The sequence below is a fragment of the Sturnira hondurensis genome, unplaced genomic scaffold (assembly GCF_014824575.4).
Source record: "Sturnira hondurensis isolate 20B ecotype Veracruz unplaced genomic scaffold, ASM1482457v3 Scaffold0011253, whole genome shotgun sequence".
Lineage (NCBI taxonomy): Eukaryota > Metazoa > Chordata > Mammalia > Chiroptera > Phyllostomidae > Sturnira > Sturnira hondurensis.
In genome coordinates this window covers 3,968,552-3,991,203 of record NW_028083884.1, presented here as the reverse complement: position 1 = coordinate 3,991,203, position 22,652 = coordinate 3,968,552, and the positions used below count along the sequence as shown (strand labels likewise).

Sequence of the window (22,652 nt, the reverse complement as noted above, 5' to 3'; positions counted from 1 at the left end):
TATTTTTTTAAAGGAAAAATAAAGACGCAAAGGACAATGCAAATGTCATTTCTGTGCCCTCCAACAACAGCCTTTTTTGTCACTTTAAGTCACGCAAACTCACTACATTAAATGCACCAGATCAGGCTTTCTTTGCATTCTACCAAACCCACGTTCAAGAAAACTATCTGGCAGCGCAGAAGCAAAAATTTTTAAGCTTTGAAACAAACTGTTTAAGCTTTAAAACAAATTAAGGCATTGTAGTAATTTCTTTTCTATTTTATAATGGCCATGGACTCTTGTCACAATACAATATAAACAATCAGGCAGTTAATAATTTGGAGACTTTGATTTGAAGAAAAATATCCTGATTTGCAGCCAATTTATGGCCCTTAAACATTATTTTAACTGACTCAAAAATATAACCTATTTGAAAAAGGGTTAATTCTAGTAATTTTCTCTCCGGAGTTGTGGGTGTTTTGTTTCCTAATTTATTTCATATTTCTGGTTACTGGGATTTAATGAAAACTGTGTTATTAAAATGAAAATATTAGCCCCTGTAAGTGCAAAAGCTTCTGGTGTGAGATTCAAGTTACTTCCCCACTCAAATGTTGAAAAATATACATGGATTAACACAGAGTACTCGAATTCATGCCCAGGCTTCTGGTTTTGCCACTTAGTTCTCAACTGCTTTTAATTTCTTACCTTTCTGCGAGGACAATAAGAAACCTGCTATGTGGTGATTTATAAATTAAATCCAACTTTTTGCACGAACCCACTTAAGTGGAGTTCTCAGAGACTTACTTCAAAATCACTCTGTCTACTGGCTGGCCAATCCTGAAGGAAGGACGAGAGACCATGCTGCTCAAGGCCTAAGGGGAGGGAGTACTGTGAACAGAAGGAAACCCTTTAGGCTTCCTCCCTCTTCGCCAATGTGAATTTTATTTTGCCCCTCTGACAGCAAAATCCATGAATGCTCAAGTTCCTTATATACAATGCCATAGTGTCTGCGCACAACCTGAGCCCATCCTCCTGTGTATGTTAGATAATCTCTAGATAGAATATCTAACACAGTGTAAATGCTATGTAAGTGATCCACATGCTTTATTGTTTAAGGAAAACTCTGTACATGTTCAGTACAGATGCAATCATCTTAGGTCGAACAACACAGTATATGTCAGCAACGTAAGTTTTTTTCCCCAAATATTTTCTATCTGCCATTGCTTGAATGTATGCATGTGGAAGCTACCGATATGAAGGGTTGACTGTACTTTCTTCTTAATGCTTCCAATTGAAATGTTGTCTACCAAGCTAACAGGAATTCCTTTTGTCACGAGCACTAGGCTAAAATGCCCCAGTAGCCACTGACACAAAATCTGCTCTCCTACATCGTTAACATGCACAATGCATACACACGTTTATGAATGTGTACTGAATAAACATATCATGTGATCTTGCCTAACACCATTTCTTGTTCATCAACACAGCTGTTCAATGCTGCCTATCACTTACAGCTCATTTCCTGAATTAGATGAGACGCTCTTTGAGGGCACACACTAAGTGATTTGGGGAGGAGTCTCCCCCAAAGATTCCAACGGAGAACCACACTCAGAAGTTGTGGGCTAAATAGATTTTTATTCATTCTTTCTTCCTTTTCATTTTATTTTCACCGAGAATATCCTAACTTATAGTCCATATCCTTAAGAAGTTTATAGACTAATGGGCTGTTTGTCAAGACAATGCTTTCAAAAGCGCCTAGTCCCAAACAAGAAAGCGGCTCATCACTGTGACACCCTATCGTGATGTTCAACCACGCTATTCCTTAGGGCACTGAAATCAGATTTTTTTCAAGATAAAACCCAGACACCGGTATTTTTTAAAGTTCCCACGTGATTCCAATGTGCAGCTAGGGTTGATAAACATGACCAAAAATAAGCTCAGTAATGAAGCCCGAAGCCCCACCTTTGATCTGCTTCTGACACTGCACTGAGACACAGGTCTCGGCAGCAGTCTCTGGGTCTGCAGCTGAGTCCTCTTCATCAATGTTTATCTCTTCGGTGATTACATCGGGTCCCAGCTTGGCCATATATAGCATGCTGATTCTTTTCAATGTCTTGTTTTCTTTATTTAGCTAAGGCAAGATGTAAAAACAGTTATTTTAACAGCAGTCAAATGAGTATCTTGGGTTTTTAAACAACAGACAAATTAAGTGTATTTTTGTCTTACCTATCCATCAACATTCACAGCATGATATAACAATGGGAAGATTCCTTAAATAAGGTTTGATTTACACTTTTTAATACCAAGGTTATCACTTTAAGGAAGACCGGATGCCTGGATCACAGCCAGCGGCACGTGAGAGCACTGGTTCCAACTGGTAAGAAGTATAAGGAGAATGACGACAAAACACCAGCACAGATTAGACCAAACACTGGTTTGACTGTCTTAATGAAGGCACTTTATTTCAAGCCAATGTCGTCTTTGTTGCTGGGCTGTGCACACCTCTGAAAGGTCTGTTTGCCCAGATCCCCTCTGTTCTGGACGTTGCCACGCCTCCTCATTGTTCCTGTGGGGACAGTCATGCTCCCCCCAAACACAGCTAATTAGTGCAGGGATTTGGCGCAGGACCCAGGCTTAGCCAAGTGGATCCCTTCTCTGGGGATCTGGAGGCTGGAACAGTGAGCTGAGTTTCTTTCCACTGGATGTACAGAAGCTATTGGCAGCCACATTCCACGACTGAACTGAGGAAGAGAGGAAGGCAGTCTGTATCTAGCAAAGCTACAATGGAGCTGGTGTGGAGAGAGAAGCGGAGAAAAGCAATGGAGCTAGGGTTTCCCACAGGGCTCCGGCCCGTTCCTGAACCGCTTCTAGCTCACAGATGCTATGGGTTCACCAACCCCTCTGTAACAAAGCCCTCCTTTTCTTCTTCTCTGGCTCGAGCTAGTTCAAGATGCGTTGCTATCTGTACAGAGAGTTCTAGCGACACCCAATAAAAGAAAGTTCAGGATATGTTTGCATTATCTCTATAAAGGGTTTGAATTCATAGCAGAGAGAAGGAATCCAAATTCATGAACGTATTTGTTATTCGTTAACATAGAAATGAGTTGGTTTTTTTGTTTCAGTTGCTCAACTTCTTTAGCTCACGTGTTTATGTTTATATAAATGTTCATACAAAGCACACATAAGGACTAAACGTGGCCCAAGGTCCACAGGAGAAAAACAGAGTTTTGCTGGTGTTTTCTCTTCTAAAGACTAAAAAATAAAAAAAGTCTTCTCTTATTTGAGTACATGAACATATTTACAAGCTTGATTTTTCAAGTATAAAGTGTAAGATATAGAAATGCAAATGTATTTCCTTTACTAAGGGCCACTACCAAAAAAGTTCTGAATTTAATAAGTGACACTGAAAATAAATACAAACAGAAACGTAAGTCATTGAAAAGCCCACTGCCCTTGAGCCTACTGTAAGCCTTACACCGGAATGAGAAGTTTAGCCTTGTACTGGTGTAGCTCTGGCCCTTCGTTTGTGATGATTAGAACCCCTCAGGGGTTCTCTCAGGGAAAGCCCAGCCCATTTCAATGTGGGAGACTGAATTCTTACCCAATGATATTGAATCTAAGTATGTCCGAAGTCGCCTGCTCTAGAGCGCAAGAGGTGCTTCCTCGCTGGGGAATCAGGAAGAATCCCCTAGAAATGGCTCTGAATTCTTCCATGGATTCCTCTTAGGGAGCCTGGTGAGGTCTTTTCAGGGCTGAGACACAGCCCTTCATGCCCCAGCCCTCCAGTTTCTAGCTCCCAGATTACACGGAAGACCAGGAGTAAGATGCAGAGGCCCATGACTGCCCAACCCCTCCCCCTTAAAACAGAAAGTTCGGGTGAACACCACTGGGGGGCAGAGTGGTCTCTGAACCGTGAATGCCACAGCACATATAGCACTAGAGACTCAGAGATCCTCATCAATTCTGTCCCAACTGGTGTGGCTCAGCGGTTTGGGCATCGTCCCACCAACTGAAAGGTGGACGGGTCAGTTCCGGTCAGGGCCCATGCTGGGATGCAGGGTCCAGGTTGCAGATTCCATCGCCAGTGGGGGCATGTGTGAGAGGCGACCAATCAATGTTTCTCTCTCACATCGATGTTACGCTCCCTCTCTTTCTCCCTCCCTTCCCCTCTCTCTAAAAATAAAATCTTTTTTCAAAAAAAGATCCTTGTCAATTCTCAAGCAATGCCATCTTTTATGAATGTTTAAAAAAACAAAACACTATTTGTACTTCTGCACCCTAACATATGATGGTTCCCAGCTGGGCATATCGGAATCTCTATTGAGCTTTTTTAAAAAACCCCAGTGCACGGGCCCTCCTCACCAGACCAAAATCTCTGGCTGTGAGGCCCAGCACAGGACTTTTTCAGAGCTTCCCAGGTGACTCCAATGTACACCAATAGTAAGTAAGAATCACAGATGCGGTGTGATGCAACGCCTTTGTATTTACTTCTACAAAACCAGTACAGCAGAGTCAAGAACCAGCTCTACGACCGAATTGTCTCTGCTTCTAGAATAACCTAATAGTTCAGGGTCAGTTTTCTCAGCAGCAAACTAAGGATTAAAATGGTCTCCATTCCATAACATGAAGGCAAAGGATGAGATATTACATAAAAAGTATTTAACACAGTGACTGACATATAGTAAAAACTCAGTAAGCCTTAGCTACTAAGAGTAACAAAAGTTTTAGTTTGTGCATCTAATTTTCCTTTGGAAATCTTTTATCAGCTAATTTTCTTCAACCAAGGTGTTTTTTTAAACTTTTCTTCCTCCAGGATTGTCATGAAAATACTAAGTTTTTCCAACTGATGCCGAATTCATTACTTCCCAGGCCACCCATCACAGTAATACATAATAACCTAACAGATGGAAGCGCTGCCCTCAAAAGAGTGTAATGCTTCTACCAAACCGGCCCCAAAATCCACCAGCTACTCTCCAGCTATAATATACCTACTTTATTTAACCAAGCTACTAACTCAAAAAAAAAAAAAAAGCCAGACAAAAAGTTTCAAAAGTGTTCTCTAAAATACTACTTTAATATTTTGAAAGAGGGAATATAAGACATTATAGACATTATAAGACATTATAGACAATATAAGACATTATAAGACATATACATAAGATTTTATGACCACACTAACTGAGCATTTTTGAAAACTCTAAATTCACAAATTTTGGCTATTTCTCTGAAGTTATCACTCATCAAGTTATATAAGTTAATAGCACACTACTTTTTTTTGGAGCCATTCTAAATCACAAGGTAAAAATGAATCTTTTATAATCCTACGGTAACAAAATCATTAATAATCAAATTTAAATGGAGTTTTTTATATGGCACACAGTTTAACAATCATTTAAAGATACAAAATAACAAACAGATCTGGCCTTAAATAGCTGGTTTACACTTATCAGTTTAACCTACACATTTTGGCAAAGCAAAGTGTCCATACTTGCTTTTAAGAAAACTAGGCAGTTGTCCTGGCTGGTGTAGCCTAATGGATTGAGCACAGGCCTGCAAACCACACGATCACAGTTTGATTCCCAGTCAGGGCACATGCCTGGGTTGCAGGCCAGTTCCCAGCAGGGGACGCATAAGAGGCAACCATACATTGATATTTCTCTCCCTTTCTCCTTCCCTTCCCTTCTAAAGATAAACAAAATCTTTTTTTAAAAAGTACAAATTATGTGGTCAAACTGTGTCGTAAGAATTAAACATTCTGTTTGTCATTAATATGAGAGCAAAAATTCAGAAAAACAAGAAACTTTGCTACTTAGAAAACTGACTCTACTTTCAAAATGACAACACTTACATCAGGACATGTTACTCTACTGATCACACGTGATGAAGCTTCTAAACTGTGCATTCAAAGCTGCAGCATCTACTGCATCCAGTGAGAACATCTACAGTGTTTGACTAAGTAGATTTTGGGTGTTTTTTCTCTTCCAATCCCCATGAGTTCATAGTGTAGCCTCAAAAACCAACCATTTGCCCATTTTCAAAAAGGCTTCTTAAAGAACAGATAATAAACTGCATAAGGATCCTGTTGTCAAAACAATGGTAACAGTGACCGTACAGATCAGTCACCCAATGATTCACACCCAGGGGTGGCTATGACGGTCCTCTGGCAGCTTCTCCACACAGCCTCCCACACCTGGTCCACTTCCCCAGGGTCGCTGCATCTAGGGCACTCTTAAGAAACCAACCCTGCTCTACCCTGACACGTAGGACAAGACAACTGTAGCTCACAGAGGTGAATTCTCTTATTCAAAGTTACCTGCTAAATTTAAAAGAAGGGAAGGGAAATAAAATAATGGACCAATGATTAAAGTGCATAATGAAAAAAGAAAAGCCCACCCCATTCTCATTCCAGGGCTACCTCTGATCCCTCCTGTCATTTCGGACGAGGCAGCAGGATGGGTCATAGGGAACTTGCCCAAAGCCACATATGGCTAAAATGACATAACCAGGACTAAAACCCGCATCTGCCGCCTCCCAAACCACCCATCTCCATAGCCTTGCCAGGCCTGAGAGGTAGTCGGTATTCTTCCTCTAAGATCAGGGGTGTCAAACTCATTGTCACTGGGGGCCACATCAGCTTCATGGTTGCCTTCAAAGAGCTGAATGTAATTCCAACTCCTTAACAGTTAAGAGTAGTTACATTTATGCAGAGCTAAAACAATGTCAGCCCTTTGAAGGCAACTGCAAGGCCGATGTGGCCCCCAGCGAAAATGAGTTCGACACCCCTGGTTTAGATGTACGATTGCAACAGGAATACTTACTAGTAACGGGAGGAAATACAGAGATTATTCTTAGACACTATGACATTTGGAGCTGCTAGGAGGTTTGGAATACGTGTTTTCCTACGAGGTCCAAAAGAAGAGATGAAGAAAGTGAAAAGAGAATCCACACATTGCCGTGGACCAGTGAACTCTCGTGATGTGCAGCAGAGTGGAGATGAGATGAGAGTGCCCATGTTATCACTGTTTTTAAAGCAATGGCCTGCATCGCTGTGTATTCTTTAAATGAGTAACAGAAGAGAAGTTACATACACATATTTATAGTCTTAGTTAGATTCTGACTGCATGTCTTACGAATTCTAATGCAGTGTCATTGTGCAAACGAGTATAGTGTTAATGCATACAAAATAGATAGATAGATAAACAGACAGATTTGTAGAATTTCAGTCATATGAAAAGGAATACTTTAGAGGTGGGTAAAGAAACAACCAGCATTACTAATGAAATTTGGGTGAAAATTGCTGTAATCCATTTTCTGATGAAATGGTTCAGATGCATTTTACCCAACCCAAAATACAGAAGACGGAGATAAAAACATTCTTTAATAATAATGTACTTCTGATGAGACAGAGTATAGAAAATTACACACTCGGTAAATTCATCAGCTAGAAGCAATCAGCGAGCGCCAGAGGTCACCTTTCGCATGCCCTTACTTTGCTTTCACAAATAATCACCTGAATTGCAAGGCTCGAGGCTCACTTTTTCATCTGGCTCCAATATAAAACACCCACTGTTCTATCCTGTCACACCAGGTTAGCTGAAAACTTGCTTAGCATTTTAACCAAATGCTGAGACACTGGGAAAGTCCAGTTCACCAGATTACTCTGGGGCTGTTTTTCAGAGGCAAAAAGCACAAATGCTGAGATACACACAAAAGCTCCTTTTACAGTAAAAATAATCCTTGCACGAAGACAGACATTTACATGATCATGTCTCAGAGTCCTGAAACCTTACAGCTCTTTCCTCATCATCAGAGTGGAAGACAGACTAGAAAACTAAAATGGCCAACAAGGAGAGAATCCACTGTATAGAAAAGCAAGTAGAAATGTAAAAGCTCAGGTTGGATTTCTTTACTTGGAAGAGTCTCACCTTTGTCGCCAAAGCTTCAGCACTTTCCCGGCAAGTCTTCTCAATTTCAAGATGGTTCTGCATAAAATTCACTTCCTCTATAACCATGTGAGAAACTAGGAATGAGAGAAAAAAACGTCTCAGCATGCAGAGATTAGTCAGCTCTTCCAGAAACCCACACATTTATCCCATGATTAGGAACACTCCATTCTTCAGCAGGCCAGACCTTTAGTGATCAGGAAAAAAAGTGTTTCAGAGGCTTCCCTGATTAAATCTTAGCTAATATCTGAAACAGAAAGAAAAAAAGAACACAACAAAGAACGTTTATGGCCATCACCCATATTTTAAGAAAGCTATTTAGGAAAACTTCTGTCTATTTTCTATGTGGCGGTATAGACGACCACTAAATTAAACAAAAGAACCTCTCACCAAAAAAAAGTGACAAACATGACGTCCTTTGTTTAGCAGGATGTAACGGATAGATCTAATATGGAAAACTAGCTAAAGAGAAATTTTTAAAACTAAATCGTGATCTCAGAAAACAGCAGCAACAATGTGGCCACTCAGCCAGTGAGTTTGGCAACAGTCGTCTTCATTAGTGGAGTTTACTATTATTTAATAAAATAGTAATTTAATTATTTAATAAAACTTCAGGACCAAGAAGTACAGCAGCAAGATTTTTGTACTATATTTATGATGAAAACAGATGCTAAGAAGTTGCATCCTAGACTGTCAGGAAGATTAGGAAAAGTAAATTTTATCTGATACTTTACCAATGCTTGAAAAATAGTAATTTTTCAGATTTGGGGGGTGGCGGGCTGGTTTATATAAATTAAGATGTAAAGGTACAAAGTAATTTGGAACTTTGTAAATCAAGTAAGAAGAACGCCAATTCCTTTCACCCATATTTCCAGTTAGAAGAAAATGTTCAGAATCTCAAACTTACTTAACTGTAGACATGTATAGTGATTGACATTTGTTGGGCTTAAAATACAGGAAAATTAAGGATACCCGACCGTGAAAGCCAGCAAAGTTAGGCAAAAAGCACTGGGCTCACGTAGCACAAAGAGAGATTACTTTTGCTTCATTTAAGCTTAATTAACCTGCAATTATGATTAAACTCAGGGGAAAAAATTTCTCTCCGAATTAAATACAAAAATGTATTACTTCCTAAGTCTGTCCAAAGTTCTTATTATGTTAATATTCAAATTCATAAAGCAGCACTAAATGGCCAGAAACATCTCTAACCTTGACATTTTTTCAGGGGTAATAATAATCTGCGGCAAACGCAGGCCAACCAAAAACCACTTAACTAATTAGTAGTTGCAGTCACCGAGAAAAACATGAACCAACACTGTTATTACAAGTGGCACATTTGAGTGGCATCTAATTATGACTTGATGAGCACGATACTTGCATTATCAACATTACTACTGCATCCCATCAGGGCCTAAAAGCTGCTGATGGCATTGACTTCGAGAAACTCCCACTCAATGGTACAGCAGCACCCAGCAATCGGCTTGGCAGGGGCCCCCCTCACTAAATGACACGTTAAGCGTAATTACTGGTAGACATTGTAAATAAACAGGATTGGAAGTGAAAATTGTACCAAGTGCATAAGACACAATCTGACACATTGGAAGTGGCAGCCTTAATTGAGAGTTTCTTTGACTGCTCAAGATCATTTCAACTGCATTTCTCAGACGACAGTGATTATAACTGTGGAGACAGACGGCATAATGGTATCAGCACTGCTGACAGAGCAGTGAATTAAATTGTATCTGCTGTTGTGTGAAAGCCTTGATGAGAGGTACAGATGCCTTAGTGGTCTTACCATTATAACACAATGGTCATGTTGTCATCAACCTTTCTGGCTCCAATTGAAAAGAAATGATTGTGTGCTGAAGCTCCCCCCTCCCCCCTCCACGCCACCCCCCTTCTCCTCTTCTATCTCTGGTTCTGAATAGAACCAATTTTCAGAGAGCTATGAAATCACGCAATAGGTCCTAAAATGCAGCTGCTTGGCATACAAACGGGTCCCCATTAAACTGGAATCACACACAATATGTGTTTATGCCAGAAGGACAAATAGAAGCTGAACACAGACCAAGTTTATTCACACACACAAAGCCCATGTAGCTCTTCATCAATATAATTGCCTTTTATATTGTAGTTTAAATAATAGGCTCTATTATTTCCTTAAAATCCTAATATTCCTGGCACTTTATCACTATATTTACAAGGTAGGTTCTTCAAAAATGTGAAGGAAAAGAGAAAAGAAACCTATACAATTTTTACAACATCAAATATTACTTTGAATTTTTAGCCTTAACTACTTGACACCTTCTGCCACAATCTGGTATTTCCACTATCATAACAAAAACATAAACACTCTGCATTTTTCATAGGAATTTGACTTTTTATTCGATAACATTCTTGCTCATGGGAAAGTAAGAAAAATGATTCCACAGTAGTAAGGTTTAAGCCCAGCAGAAGGAGGAAAAAACCCACTTATTTTCTAAACATTTTGTAAAAAGCTTCCCCATAATTTAACTTGATAAACCTAGCTAGGTAGCGCTAGCCCACATTTTCTCCAATTCTGATATGGAATACCCCATCATGTAAGATTTTTATTTCTTCCTCTAAGTAGGAACAGTAGCAATTAAAAATTGTGCTTTCGTTTTTAGTAAAAATTAACTACCCCAGCCCTGGATGGTGTGGCTCAGTGGACTGAGTGCTGTTCTGCAAACCAGAGTCACCGGTTCGATTCCCAGTTGGGGCACATGCCTGGGTTTCCAGCCAGATCCCTAGTTAGGGGCGTGCGAGAAGCAACCACACATTTGATGCTTCTCTCCCTCTCTTCCCCTCTCTCTAAAAATAAATAAATAAAGTACTTTAAAAAATTACCCCAATGCTAAATTGGTATCATAGAACCTTACTCACCGACTTCCTAGATTCAACATGGAAGAGCGTATTTCAAAGGGCATTTATATCCTAAAGAAGCATGACCTCATTTCCAACACTGAAAGTCGGGTCACATGACATGAAACAGAATTTTTGAAATACACAAATGTATTTGTACCTTTCAAAGGACAAATGCTTTTAAAACCCTTTAATTGTTCATTTAGTGATTTTCTCATAGCCCTGAATTCGGGCATGTCCCACAATATCCACAAGCCATGACCAGTGCATCTAAAACACCTCTACCTTGGATACCAGGAAGGTTTAAAGCAAGAAAAAAGATGAGCTTTAAATAAAATGACCCTATTAGTGCAGTCATGTCTTTAACAACCCTAGTATTTCAGAAAGCCACACCGAAACGTTTACCAAAAAAATGATACGATGGCTGGAAACACTGTGGGGTCCATGTGGGTGGGTGTGTGGAAGTGTAGAAGGGGAATATTGGCCTTGAGTTGGTCACTGTTGAAGCTGTATGCTGGGTACAAGATGGTCATTACACTATCTTCTCATTTTTTATAAGCTTCAAATTTTCCATAATGGAAGTTTTTTAATGACTCTGAGAATGCCAAAGTATGGCCTAAAATTATACCAATTATTGCTTCTATCAGTTGAGTAGAAACAGCAAAGTTTGTCTCTCCCTTTCAGTGACCCCAAAACACTCACACACTTGACATCACAGAATGCAATGCACTGTATGTAGGGTAACTGGGCTGCTGTTTTTTGTTTGTTTGTTTTGGTCTTCTGCTGACTGGGAGCATTAGAGCGGAGACTTCGTTTTGCTCATGTCTGAATCTCTTGCACTCAGCACACTGCCATAGACAAAGCCGGTTGTCACGTCTGTGTCTGAGTGACTGGGAAAATAGGTATGTCAGGCTAAGTTCCTCCGTGGACACCTTTTTACAAATACGTCCTCTGTCCGGAGCATGGCTTAGGAAACCAGCACCGTCACCATTCACCGAGCCCCCCTGTGGATCGGCCGTGTGCTGAACCCCTCACATGTGCTCTCCCACTGCCCCCACCCCCCCGGCCCTCCCGGGAGGCAGGTATCTTCACAGTGACTTCGTATCTCAGAACACTGAGGCCCAGAGGAGTTAGGTAACGTACCCCAAACGAGAGCTCTCACTGTTAAAGCCCAGCCAAACTATTTCTAAGTGACCCCAATTTCTACATCCTCTTCCAATTTGTCATATTTAAAGGTGACACCACCCATGATGTTATTTCCTGAGCAGAAACACCTCTCCATCCAGCCAACTCTCAGCAATGCTTCAATGCCAGGATGCCTGTAAAGAGTGCGTGATGAATGTATCAGAAGTTCTTTTGCAACACCAGATTACAGAGAAAGGTTTTCCTCCCAGTAAGAAAACAGCCACGAAAACTGGCAGGTATGGGAACACTGGTGTTCCCACACTGGGCAAAGGGTCAAATGTTGCGGCGTGCAGACCTTGAGGGCTTTCTCCACTTCTACGTTCACAGGAGTCTTGTCTTTCTAGGGAGCTCGGCTCTGCTATGTGGTGGTTTGTGTGCAGAAATACAGGGGAAAGGCTCAGGAGGAGCTGGGAGAGAGCCAAGAATGGCACGAAACTACACGGTGGGCAGATGCAGGTTTACCGCTGTAATATCTTTTGAGTTAATAAAGCCATTGTAATAATCACAGCCCGCATATCTTTTTCCATACAAACAACTGGAGGCTTACTTTTGCCCACCCCTGTCTGGGCAAAACCAGCTGGGAAAAGCATGCTCTTCCCAGTAGGCAAACATTACGGGGAGTCCAACTTCAGCCTAGCAGGAAAGATCCTTTCCCGGAGAGCTGCCCAAAGGTGGAGACTGGTGGCTAGAAACTAACTCCCGAAAGGCAAGCAATATGACCTCCATACTGGAGGGCCATAGAGCGCTGGACAGCGCAGGAAATGCGATGGTGGCAGCAGCAACCAACGTAACGCTAACAGTAATGCCAGGCGCTGTGTTCATCAGCACTTCTCACGTGGGTTATCTCCTTTAGTCCTCGAACAGCCCATGAGTCCAGGGCAATTTCCTATTGCAAGCATTGCTCAGGGCCGCCTGGACTCACATGCTTTTCACAGCAGATATAACTGCCTCACTCCCTTCCAAAGCTGACAGTCTACCCTGTGTTCGAAGGTTGTGAACCACAGATAGAATTCTTTAAAAAATACTTAAAGCTTTCTTCGTCCCCACTAAAGAAGCCCCACTAGAACTGCTCCCATGGCACACAGTGTGCCCATCCACTGTAAATAAGGAATTCCACACGGTGACTGGTCACAACGTCGATGTGCCACCCTCTCAGATGCGACTCCGACACTTGTCAGCACAAGTGTAAGGACATCCTGTGGTTGCTGCACTGAGGACAGAGAAGATCCTACGCGACTGTAATTCCTACATTCACAAACAGGAGACACTTCCGTCGCAGCGTATTGGCCTCCAAAGATAAGTAGTATCAACAGTGTTCCCCTTCGATTTCCTTCATCACAGTCAGGCATGTGAAATAAAGTGGCTATTGAAATTTAACAAAAATGCTTCACTTTTATAGCTGTTTACCTTAAACAAGAATAAAATCTGTTGTTGTGTGGTTACCAAGTGAACACTTTATGATATAATCAAACAGCCTGACTAATATAGCATTTGCAGAACAGGGCAGAAAGGCCCCGCTTCCAAGGGGGTGGGTCACTTTCCCGGCTAAGGTCTGGCCCTTTTCCCATGACACAGTTCCTTGTGATCCTTCTGAATGTCATCAGATATGTCCTATCTTTGGGGACAGAGTATCAACAAACTTACATCACAAAGAACACGCACAGCAAAAGTTTAGAAAACTTTTAGAGAGGGCTATTTCAAACATTCAAACTTCAGAAACTGTGCATGTTCTATGAACCTGAAGTTCCTTTTTTGTAAATTAAGGAACTAAGCAGACCACTATAAAGGTGTATATAACAACACTTGCCATGGCATTATTTATAATAACTAAAACCCAGAAATAACCCATCTATCAGTGAAGAAACAGTGAGATAAATTATGGCACTAGCACATAACACAATACTGTGGGCAACAGTGAGAACTAAGACATACCCCTGCTGACAAAGATGACCATAGCACATTGTTTACCCAAAAAAGCAAGCTGCAAAACTAAGTGCAAAGTATGACTATATGTTTTTTGTAGATACACATATTACAGATAAAAGACCAGGAAAGAAAGACTACAAAATACTAACAACTTTGCTCAAAAAGTCAAGAAAACAAGTAATTTTTGTTCCCTTTTCGTTGTTCTGCATAATCAAATCTTATAGCAAGTACAAACTGTCTTTTATAATAACACTCACAAAACAATAATGCTCATTCCATTTCTTTAAAAATGACAGTAATATCAGCGTATGTGGGGGACAAAAGACAATTCCTGCTTTCTTGCATGCCTGATGCATCAGTAACTAAAAAGCGGGGACACGTCTACTCACAGAACCCCAACACACAGCTTTGTGTGTTACAACATCCCCTGAAATGCATACATACTTTTCTGAAATTCCTCCAATTTTCTAACAGCTTCATCTCGCTCTTGCTTGATTCTGTCACACTGGAATGAGAAGAAATGAAAGCACTGAGTTCGTATCACACGTTCGGAAGACAAGAAAGAGCAAACTTACAAACGACAGCAATATTATGAAAGAAAACAAAAAAATAAGAACCTTTGAAAAAGCATTCCTGATCACATGGTATTTGTACTGTGCACCCAGCCTGGTATTGGTCCCATTGGATCTGCCCAGTTTCCTCGGACCTTCTAAGATAATTAATGAGTCACCTCACTGCTCATTCTCTCCTCAGTAACAGACCCATTTACCATCCTTAAGTTAAAATACATTCACTAAGACAACACGTGTGCCCCTTTTAAGTAGGTATTTGGCAAATACAGTGAATACCCCACTCATCCACTAGGGTCAAATTCCCCGAGACTGGATGCTTTCAAATATCCGGAACACTGCCTGGTGAGCAACTGGCAGTGACCATGACATGAAGTGACCACGACAGGAAGTGATCACGACATGAAGCGACCACGACATGAAGCGACCACGACAGGAGGACGATGTGCTGCCTCACGCTCCACACACTCTCTTACTCAAGGGGACAAAAAATCCTTATATCCTTACAGTTCTAAATAAAAGAAGGTAGCAATTTAAAAGGAAAGAAGATAAAATACTCTGCAATAAGCAGGTATCATCTACATAAACGGATTTTTCATTTTAAAAGGTCAGAGGACTCACCAAAAAAGACTTTTGGAGGTAAGACCACACAAGGCAGAAAAGAACCATTAAAGCGTGAGGACTTTTTAGGATATCTGGTATAGAGACAAGTTTAGTACTGCAACAGGCCCTGAAGGTATTAATGAATTTTTTAAAAGCCTAATGTGCATTATGAGAACTGAATTCAATTTACCCTGAATTATACAAAATGGGAAAGTATAACACTTTTAGAAAGATTTTCCATCCAAAAGGTATAAAACTTTAAAAGGTGATTTTAGCTATTAGAGTGATCATTAAAATCTTAATTTTGAGGAATGCTGTATTAAGAGGGCCCTCTGAAGAAAACACAACTTTAAATTGTATTTTAATCCTACTATGCTAGATAAATACATTAGAATTTCATGCCTTTGGATATTTTTGACTTTCTATGGCCAAAAAATGATGATGATGCCATGGATGATTTGAAAAACCCAAATTAAAAGAGTGAAATATTCTCATCTGATAGACTGGCAAAACCTGAGACAGTCTGACATCAGGAACTGGTAACCCCCAACTGCTGATGGGTGGCAACGGGCATAAGTACTTTGGAAATAAACCACCGAAACTGAAAGTGCACACACCCTACGTGTGACTCAGCAGCTCTACTTCCATTACTAGAATCTCTAGTGATGTGTACAAATGATCTACACAAATATGTTCAGTACCTGTCGTAATACCAAATCATGGCATAGTCATGAAATGCACTGCAAAACGGCAGTGGAAAATGACCTAGAGCTCTGGGTATAAACACAGGTAAACCTCAAAACCACCATGTTTAGTAAAAAGAGTTGTACAATACAACACACCAAATGATATCTTAACACACATTAGATCTACTTACATTGTAAATGAATATTTCATGATACATGTGGCATATATAAAATATAGGAACAGAAACAGAAGGATACACATACGGAATTTATGACAAAAAACAGGGAGGAGAGGGAGCTATGATTGAGTGACAGAGGTGATATTCAACATTTTTTCTACAGTATTCTTTTCTATTTTCAAATTTCACAAAAATGAGTTAATTTTGCTTATTTCTTATATCACTCTCCGCTCTTTTCTGTGCTTTAAAATATTTTTAAAAGAAAGGAAAAACTGAGAAGCAAATGGTTCAGTTTTCCTCTCTAGTCTCTCAAGAACTCAAACTTTACAAAACCACACGGGTAAATCCATTCTGACTCTAGGGTATGAAACAAGTACACAGTTGCTAACTTAGCAAAGCTATTTACTACATGCTGACTTAGACCACCCATGAGAGGGGTCAGGCGGGGCCATATCACAAAGCAGAAGGCACCCAGCAGTCCCCCCTTACCCATGGAGGACACACACCAAGACCCCCAGGGGATGCCTCAAACTGCTGATAGTAATGAACCCTATATAAATTGTGTTTTTTCCTATACATTGATACCTGTGATAACGTTTAATTTAAAAATTAGGCACCGTAAGAGATCAACAATAGCAATAATATAGAACTATAATAACATACTGTAATAAAAGTTGTATTAATGTAGTATGCACTTCCCCCAACTTCCCCATCTCACAATCTCTGATGACCCATCTGATGGATGAGAAAACCACTAAGTAACTAATGTGTGGGTAGCATACCCGGGGCACACATGCTGGACAAAGGGCTGACTAACACTCCAGGCAGGATGGAGCAGGACACGGGAAGACTGCACTGCGCTGCTCAGCATGGCACGCAATTTAAAAGCTAGGACTTGTTTGCTTCTGAAATTTTCCATTTATTATTTGCAGGCCTTGGTTGACTGTGGGTAACTAAACCTGCATGTAAGGGGGAGCACTGTATTTTTTTATTGAAGCTTTCTTGTGAAAATCGATCCTCTGTAAAAAAAAAAGTTTGTCTAATATAGTTTCTAGTTTCAACTTAACAAATTAACTGCATGTATTTTGGGGGGGGTGTTTAAAATTCTAAAATTCTAAAATCCATCTGGATTCTCGAATAAGCTTCGTTACATCCTGCAGTGTGCATGCAGTACACTTAAGTTCGAAACTTGATTTTATGACGCTGCCAGCCAGTTGTCTCAGGAATGTTCCCCTTGTTTTCTAGAACATGGCTTCTATCTGCTCTGTAACACCCCACCAGCCTGCCAGTCTGCCCACCCCACCTCCAACAATGCACAGTAAAGCACAAAAAGAAACATTATTTGTGATTAGACTCCTGAGTTATGGTTGCCCAACAAAATGTATCTGGTGTTTTCTTTCAGATTAACTTCATGTTTCCACTGTGGCATTTCTGAAAAGTACAAGATGCCCTGTGAAAAACTGTCTTTATCTAAGAGCTGGGTGCTGGGGAGTGTTGCTCCTTACTTAATGTCACTTGGATTCTTCTATAAACCAGAAGCTTCACCTGAAAGAATTAAAGGTTAATTTCACTTTCCCTTAAATCAAATGGCCAGAGTTTTCCAAGACTTTGGCTGACAAAGAAGGGAAATAAGCATTCTTAAACAGGATGGTACTCTATCTACTTAGACCCGAAAAAGGCCACAGCAACTGACATCACCCATAAGCCACAACGCAGCTACCATTTACTGGTCCACCACACACGAAAACTTTAGGTAGATTTACACCAATCCCCACAAACAAAGATTTTATACCCACGTTCTCTGCTCTTAAGATGCTGGGAGACAGGCTTTGGTTAATAACAGGTCTCCACATCACAGTGTTATTCTAACAGGCAAGCACCAGTGTCTGCAGTCTGGCTGTGTACCTTTCCACCGCCCGGAGTCATCGCCCGCCGATTGAGAAGCTGTCTCCCAACCCCAGCTGTGTTCTGTCAGGGGTCTTCATGGTGCCTGGCTTGCTATTTTCTGCAACCACATTATGGTAGAACTGGCAGCCATAGAATTCACCATCTGCTATGATTACTGAAAGGGGTGTGTGCCTGGGGGGAGGGATCTCACAGGCGGCAAAGGCAGCTCATTCTCACCCAGAGCTGAACAAAATATGAAGGATGGACGCATTTACTAAGCAAAAATCCAAACATCCACTTATGTCATCAATTCAAGTGAACTTACAAAAAAAATATCTTGTTATCTTTCTTTCATTCTACCCGCAGAGAGAATTCAGCAAGGGTTCTGGGCCTTTTTGGAAGAATGTTTCACTTTGAGGTCCCACAGAAGCCCCTCACCCACCCTACCCCTTCCCCTACCCTGCTCATGCAGCTGCACTATTTGTAGCAATGGCTTCTTTTTGTCTGAGAATTGCTCATGAAGACTCTGCAATAGCAACAGATGTTCGTGGGCCCACATCACTTAATTACAAGGCCCCATGATTCTCTGTAGCTCAAGGCTGGGGTAGAACCCTGCAGCAGCACCCGCACTGGCTGGTTTCTGCAAGCTTGATAACATCGTGTCTGTTCTAGCGCCTCTGTTTTGGCTCTTTATGAAGTGTTGAGTTGAGCAGAGGTTGGCCTTGCTGGTTTTGAAAGCTCTTACTTAATATTAGTAACCCTGGCTACTCTCCAGATCTCTTCCTTGAGCCTCACCCAGGCAGATGCCTGGCTTCTGAAACTAAATCAGCATTTCAAAGCACCGACAGACTGATTGACAAACTGATTCTCAAACGAAAGTCTTTCCACTGCAAACCAGTATCACCCCCTCCCCCACCAACACGAACAGTTCTGATCTTTCTCCCACATGTATCATCTGACTTACTGTTCATACAAAAGCGTCTGCTTAACAGGGCTCAGCAGAAACTACAGATAACTCATGAAGATCCTAAGAGATCTTTATATTTTGCTGTGTGTCTATTTTATCCCAGTGTTCTGAATTGTGTCTAACTCCTACTAACACCAACATTCATGGGTACCTCTGTGGTGTGCAAAGGCAGGGGGGCAGCTCGCCAGCCTGCAGAAAGGCCAGTCTCGGGCCCAAGCAGAGCGCACATGTACCGCACACACACAACAGTCTGAATTAGGCTTCTAAGCAGATTACTACTATATTCACCGACCGCCTCTATCTCCTCCCTGGAGCCCTGAACAAATTATTTGCACAGCACTGACACGTGCTAAGGCACTGCACTACGCACTGGGGGAAATACACCAGGAAACGTGATAAACGACCTGCTCTCACAAAACACGTGATTTACGAAAAGGATCGACAAACGAAACAAGCAGTTTCCAAGGGAGAAACGCTGCATTGTGGGGACACACGGCAGAGGCTGTGACGAGCCTAGGGAGGCCACGGCCTCACACAATTCTTACTTATTTCCCTTGGAGTTCCATCTTTTTATGTCGTTACAAAATTTAAAATGTTACGCATGCAAAGTACCAAAACTGTGCATTTTTACCTCTTTTACAATCTTTGGCGATGTACCTGAAGGACCATCAAATCACTTTTAATAATAACTAACAGCCAGATTGTCCCACCTATGTTAAGTTTGGCCAGAACTCGGCTGTGCTCACCCCTTGAAGAACACAAGTTAACACCACTCCCACCAGGATGGGATTCCTTTCGCTCCCTTTTGGTGGCATGTTTTTCTTCCAACGCAAAGTTCTTTCCCTCCAATTTTCACAGGCAATGAAACAGTAGCTGCCTCTGAAGCTGCCTCACAGCCTTCTCCAACTTCTAGGTGTTGTGTGTTTCAAGGAAGCACATGTCATCAGAACAGAGACCCTTGCTCTTTGTTTCTGGATAGATTGCTGCTAATAAGAGACTCATTTTCACTTTCAAACTGCTAAGTAATTACTTTTTCTCTGGCACAACCACTTGCCACTCTGTTGTAAAGAAACCGCGTGTATGTGGATGTATTATGCATGAACAGTTAGCATAATGGGTGCATAGCTTGGTCTTGAAAATGGCTTCTTTATTGATTTTTTTTAAATAAAATACTTGGGGACCTTCACCTCTGAGATTTACACAAGAGGAAGAAATTTTAACAATAGACAACCGAGCCAAGATGCAAACCGTATCATATACCCTGCTTCTTGAAACATAAGTCCGCCTCATTCCCTTTTCATTCATTGTTCCTGGCGCGCTGACAGGCAGCCCGGCGCACGGGGACAGCGGCTCACCCCAACGATGTCTAATCAGCCACTTAAACATTTATTCATTTCAAAACTTGATCTCAGTTCATAATATTACACACACATACTGCCTGTTTACAAGCAGACCTTCTTTCATTACACAGATTTCCTTCTTTTCACACTCTGCACACATCCCCTCCACCCTCAGAAAGTTGAAAACTAATCCATTAAAACCTCAGCGAGGCTTTGCCCCCCAATTATGACCAAGATCCTGAATGAGTCACCGGAGAATGCCCTTCAACTGCAGAAGCAACACTAACATTCGAATATGATGACTGCTTCACAGGCAAGAGGTTTTATTTTGTTGACTCCAAAATAAACAGTCCTCCATTTTTTCACGCTCCCCAAAACACAGATGGGGATGGGTTGCTGACTTCAATGTGCTAGACTTTCTTACTTTCTTAACACACTGTTGATAATGTTATTTAGAAATTGGCAAAGAAAAACCCCCAAAAGTATCACCTTTCCATAATCTCCACTTATCTTGATGTTTAAAAGAAAACTGAAGTTTTTACATTGTAATCCACCCACACAACTTGAACCCTATATATTTTGATAATAATGAACTTTTGTTGATAAAATGTGGTAAGTGCCTAAGAAATATATAGATATTTTTATTACAAAGAAGCAAACAATTAATTCTGCATTAAGTGACATTTAAACCAAGCACTAAGAGCTACTACTAACAAGGATGTCAAACTCATTTTCACTGGGGGCCACATCAGCCTCACAGTTGCCTTCAAAGGGCCGAATATAACTTTAGGACTGTGTAAATGTAACTACTCTTTAACAGTTAAGTGAGAGCTCAGTGCTGCCGCTGGTTAGAAACAAGGTGCAAAGCTGGATAAAACAAGGTGGAGACCGGCCCTGGCTGGTGTAGCTCAGTGGATTGAGCACGGGCCTGTGAAGCAGAAGGTCCCTGGTTCGGTTCCTGGTCAGGGCACATGCCTGGGTTGCGGGCCGAGTCCCTGGTAGGGGACACGTGACAGGCAACCACACACTGATGTTTCTCTCCCACTCTTTCTCCTTCCCATCCCCTCTCTCTAAAAATAAATAAACTATTTTAAAAAAAAAAAACAAGGTGGAGACTGGATTCAGCCTGAGAGCCTTGTGTTTGCCACCTGTGTACCAAGAGTTTGTCACATGGAATGGACTAGGAACTTTGTCTTTTTGTGCTTTTCCCATCCCACCCCAAATTCTAGGTAATCACTTATATCATCACAATTTACTACAGTTATTTATCAACTTACTTATGTCCCTCATTACAGTGGTTTTACTCAAGAGTGGGACCTTCATGTGTATTTCTTATGCCCCGTACTCAGAGGGCATTTGACAAAAAGTTTTCCCTCCAAAAAGCTTTCCTTTAACCTCAAAAAAATTCTGGTCATTGATCACACACACACACACACAATGACCAACATTATATTTTTCTTGAAAAGGAAAAATGCAAAGGGAAAGATCAGGACAACCTTGCCCCCCCACCCCACCCCACCCGCCCCCCGCCGCCTACTCTTCCCTGCGGAATGCAGTATGTCAGGAATGCAGTAGGTCGGAAACTATCCCCACACACATGTGCACTCCGTACAGAGTCTGTGCAATTAAACTTATGTGGACAATCCATGAGCTAACAACAAAGAATGTGAATAAAAGCAAGACCTTCATGGAAAAAGAGTTCATTAGCTCCCCTAAGTTTACCTGCTTCAAAGAGACCACCTATGGTTAGAAGACCCATGTCCAAACCTGGAGTCTGCTACCCTGGAGTCCTGTTCTCTGGGAAAGGACGTGGACCCAGGGCTGTGCAAAGCACCAGACAAGGAAGGGAGAGAAGTGGATGAACGTGACTTGCAGTAACTTCCAAATGAACGCCACCTGTTAAGCAACTGTCTGCTCTGCAGTGATGCCTGTCCTACCACAGGTCTCAACAGAGGAGACTCCAAACAGGGCTTAAAATGATCTTACCCAAAGGAATCGCTCCCACTGATAAGGCTGGTGGCCTGGCAACCAAGATAGTTAGACTTCACGTGGACTTCGGTCCCTTCCACTCGTGCAAAATCTCCCGTCAAGTTAACTATGGCAAATGGAGTCTTACTTTAGATTCCTATCCTTGATCGACTTAGCTGTGCGCTGGTGTAGGGCCATGGGGCAAGAATGGCCATGTACCTGTGTTTGCTGATGGGGCGTAGAGAAAGCTCACCCAGCCAGGCACAGGAAGGGCTTTGCCAGAGTAAATGGTGTTCTCCACTTACCCCCTCCCAAACTAAAGCTGCTTTTACTCCTTCTCTGCTATCTACCAAGGCTTTTATTATATGTCGCCCTCCTTTGTAGCAAAGCCCTCCTTTGGGGGGAAAAATCTTCAGTAATAAGCCCGCCAGTCTTTTAACAGAAGATAAACCAAGGGCGCTGAACTTAAAACCACTCTAGTTTGTTTTACGCAACCACATGGCACTCCGCATTGCTTTCATTTCCTTTCCCCCCACA

The 22,652-nt window shown here is 41.5% G+C and overlaps 1 protein-coding gene across 3 annotated transcripts in view; it reads right to left on the bottom strand.

Annotated features, from left to right (window-relative positions):
* Positions 1–22,652, bottom strand: part of SHTN1 (shootin 1) — a 95,293-nt gene that overhangs the window by 55,173 nt on the left and 17,468 nt on the right. For all 3 annotated transcript variants that reach the window (XM_037059675.1, XM_037059676.1, XM_037059677.1), the window contains exons 3-5: positions 14,361–14,421; positions 7,905–7,999; positions 1,942–2,110 (exon numbers count right to left, since the gene is read on the bottom strand). In XM_037059675.1, coding sequence (XP_036915570.1) covers positions 1,942–2,110; positions 7,905–7,999; positions 14,361–14,421 — 325 coding nt within the window. The remainder of the gene's footprint in view (positions 1–1,941; positions 2,111–7,904; positions 8,000–14,360; positions 14,422–22,652) is intronic.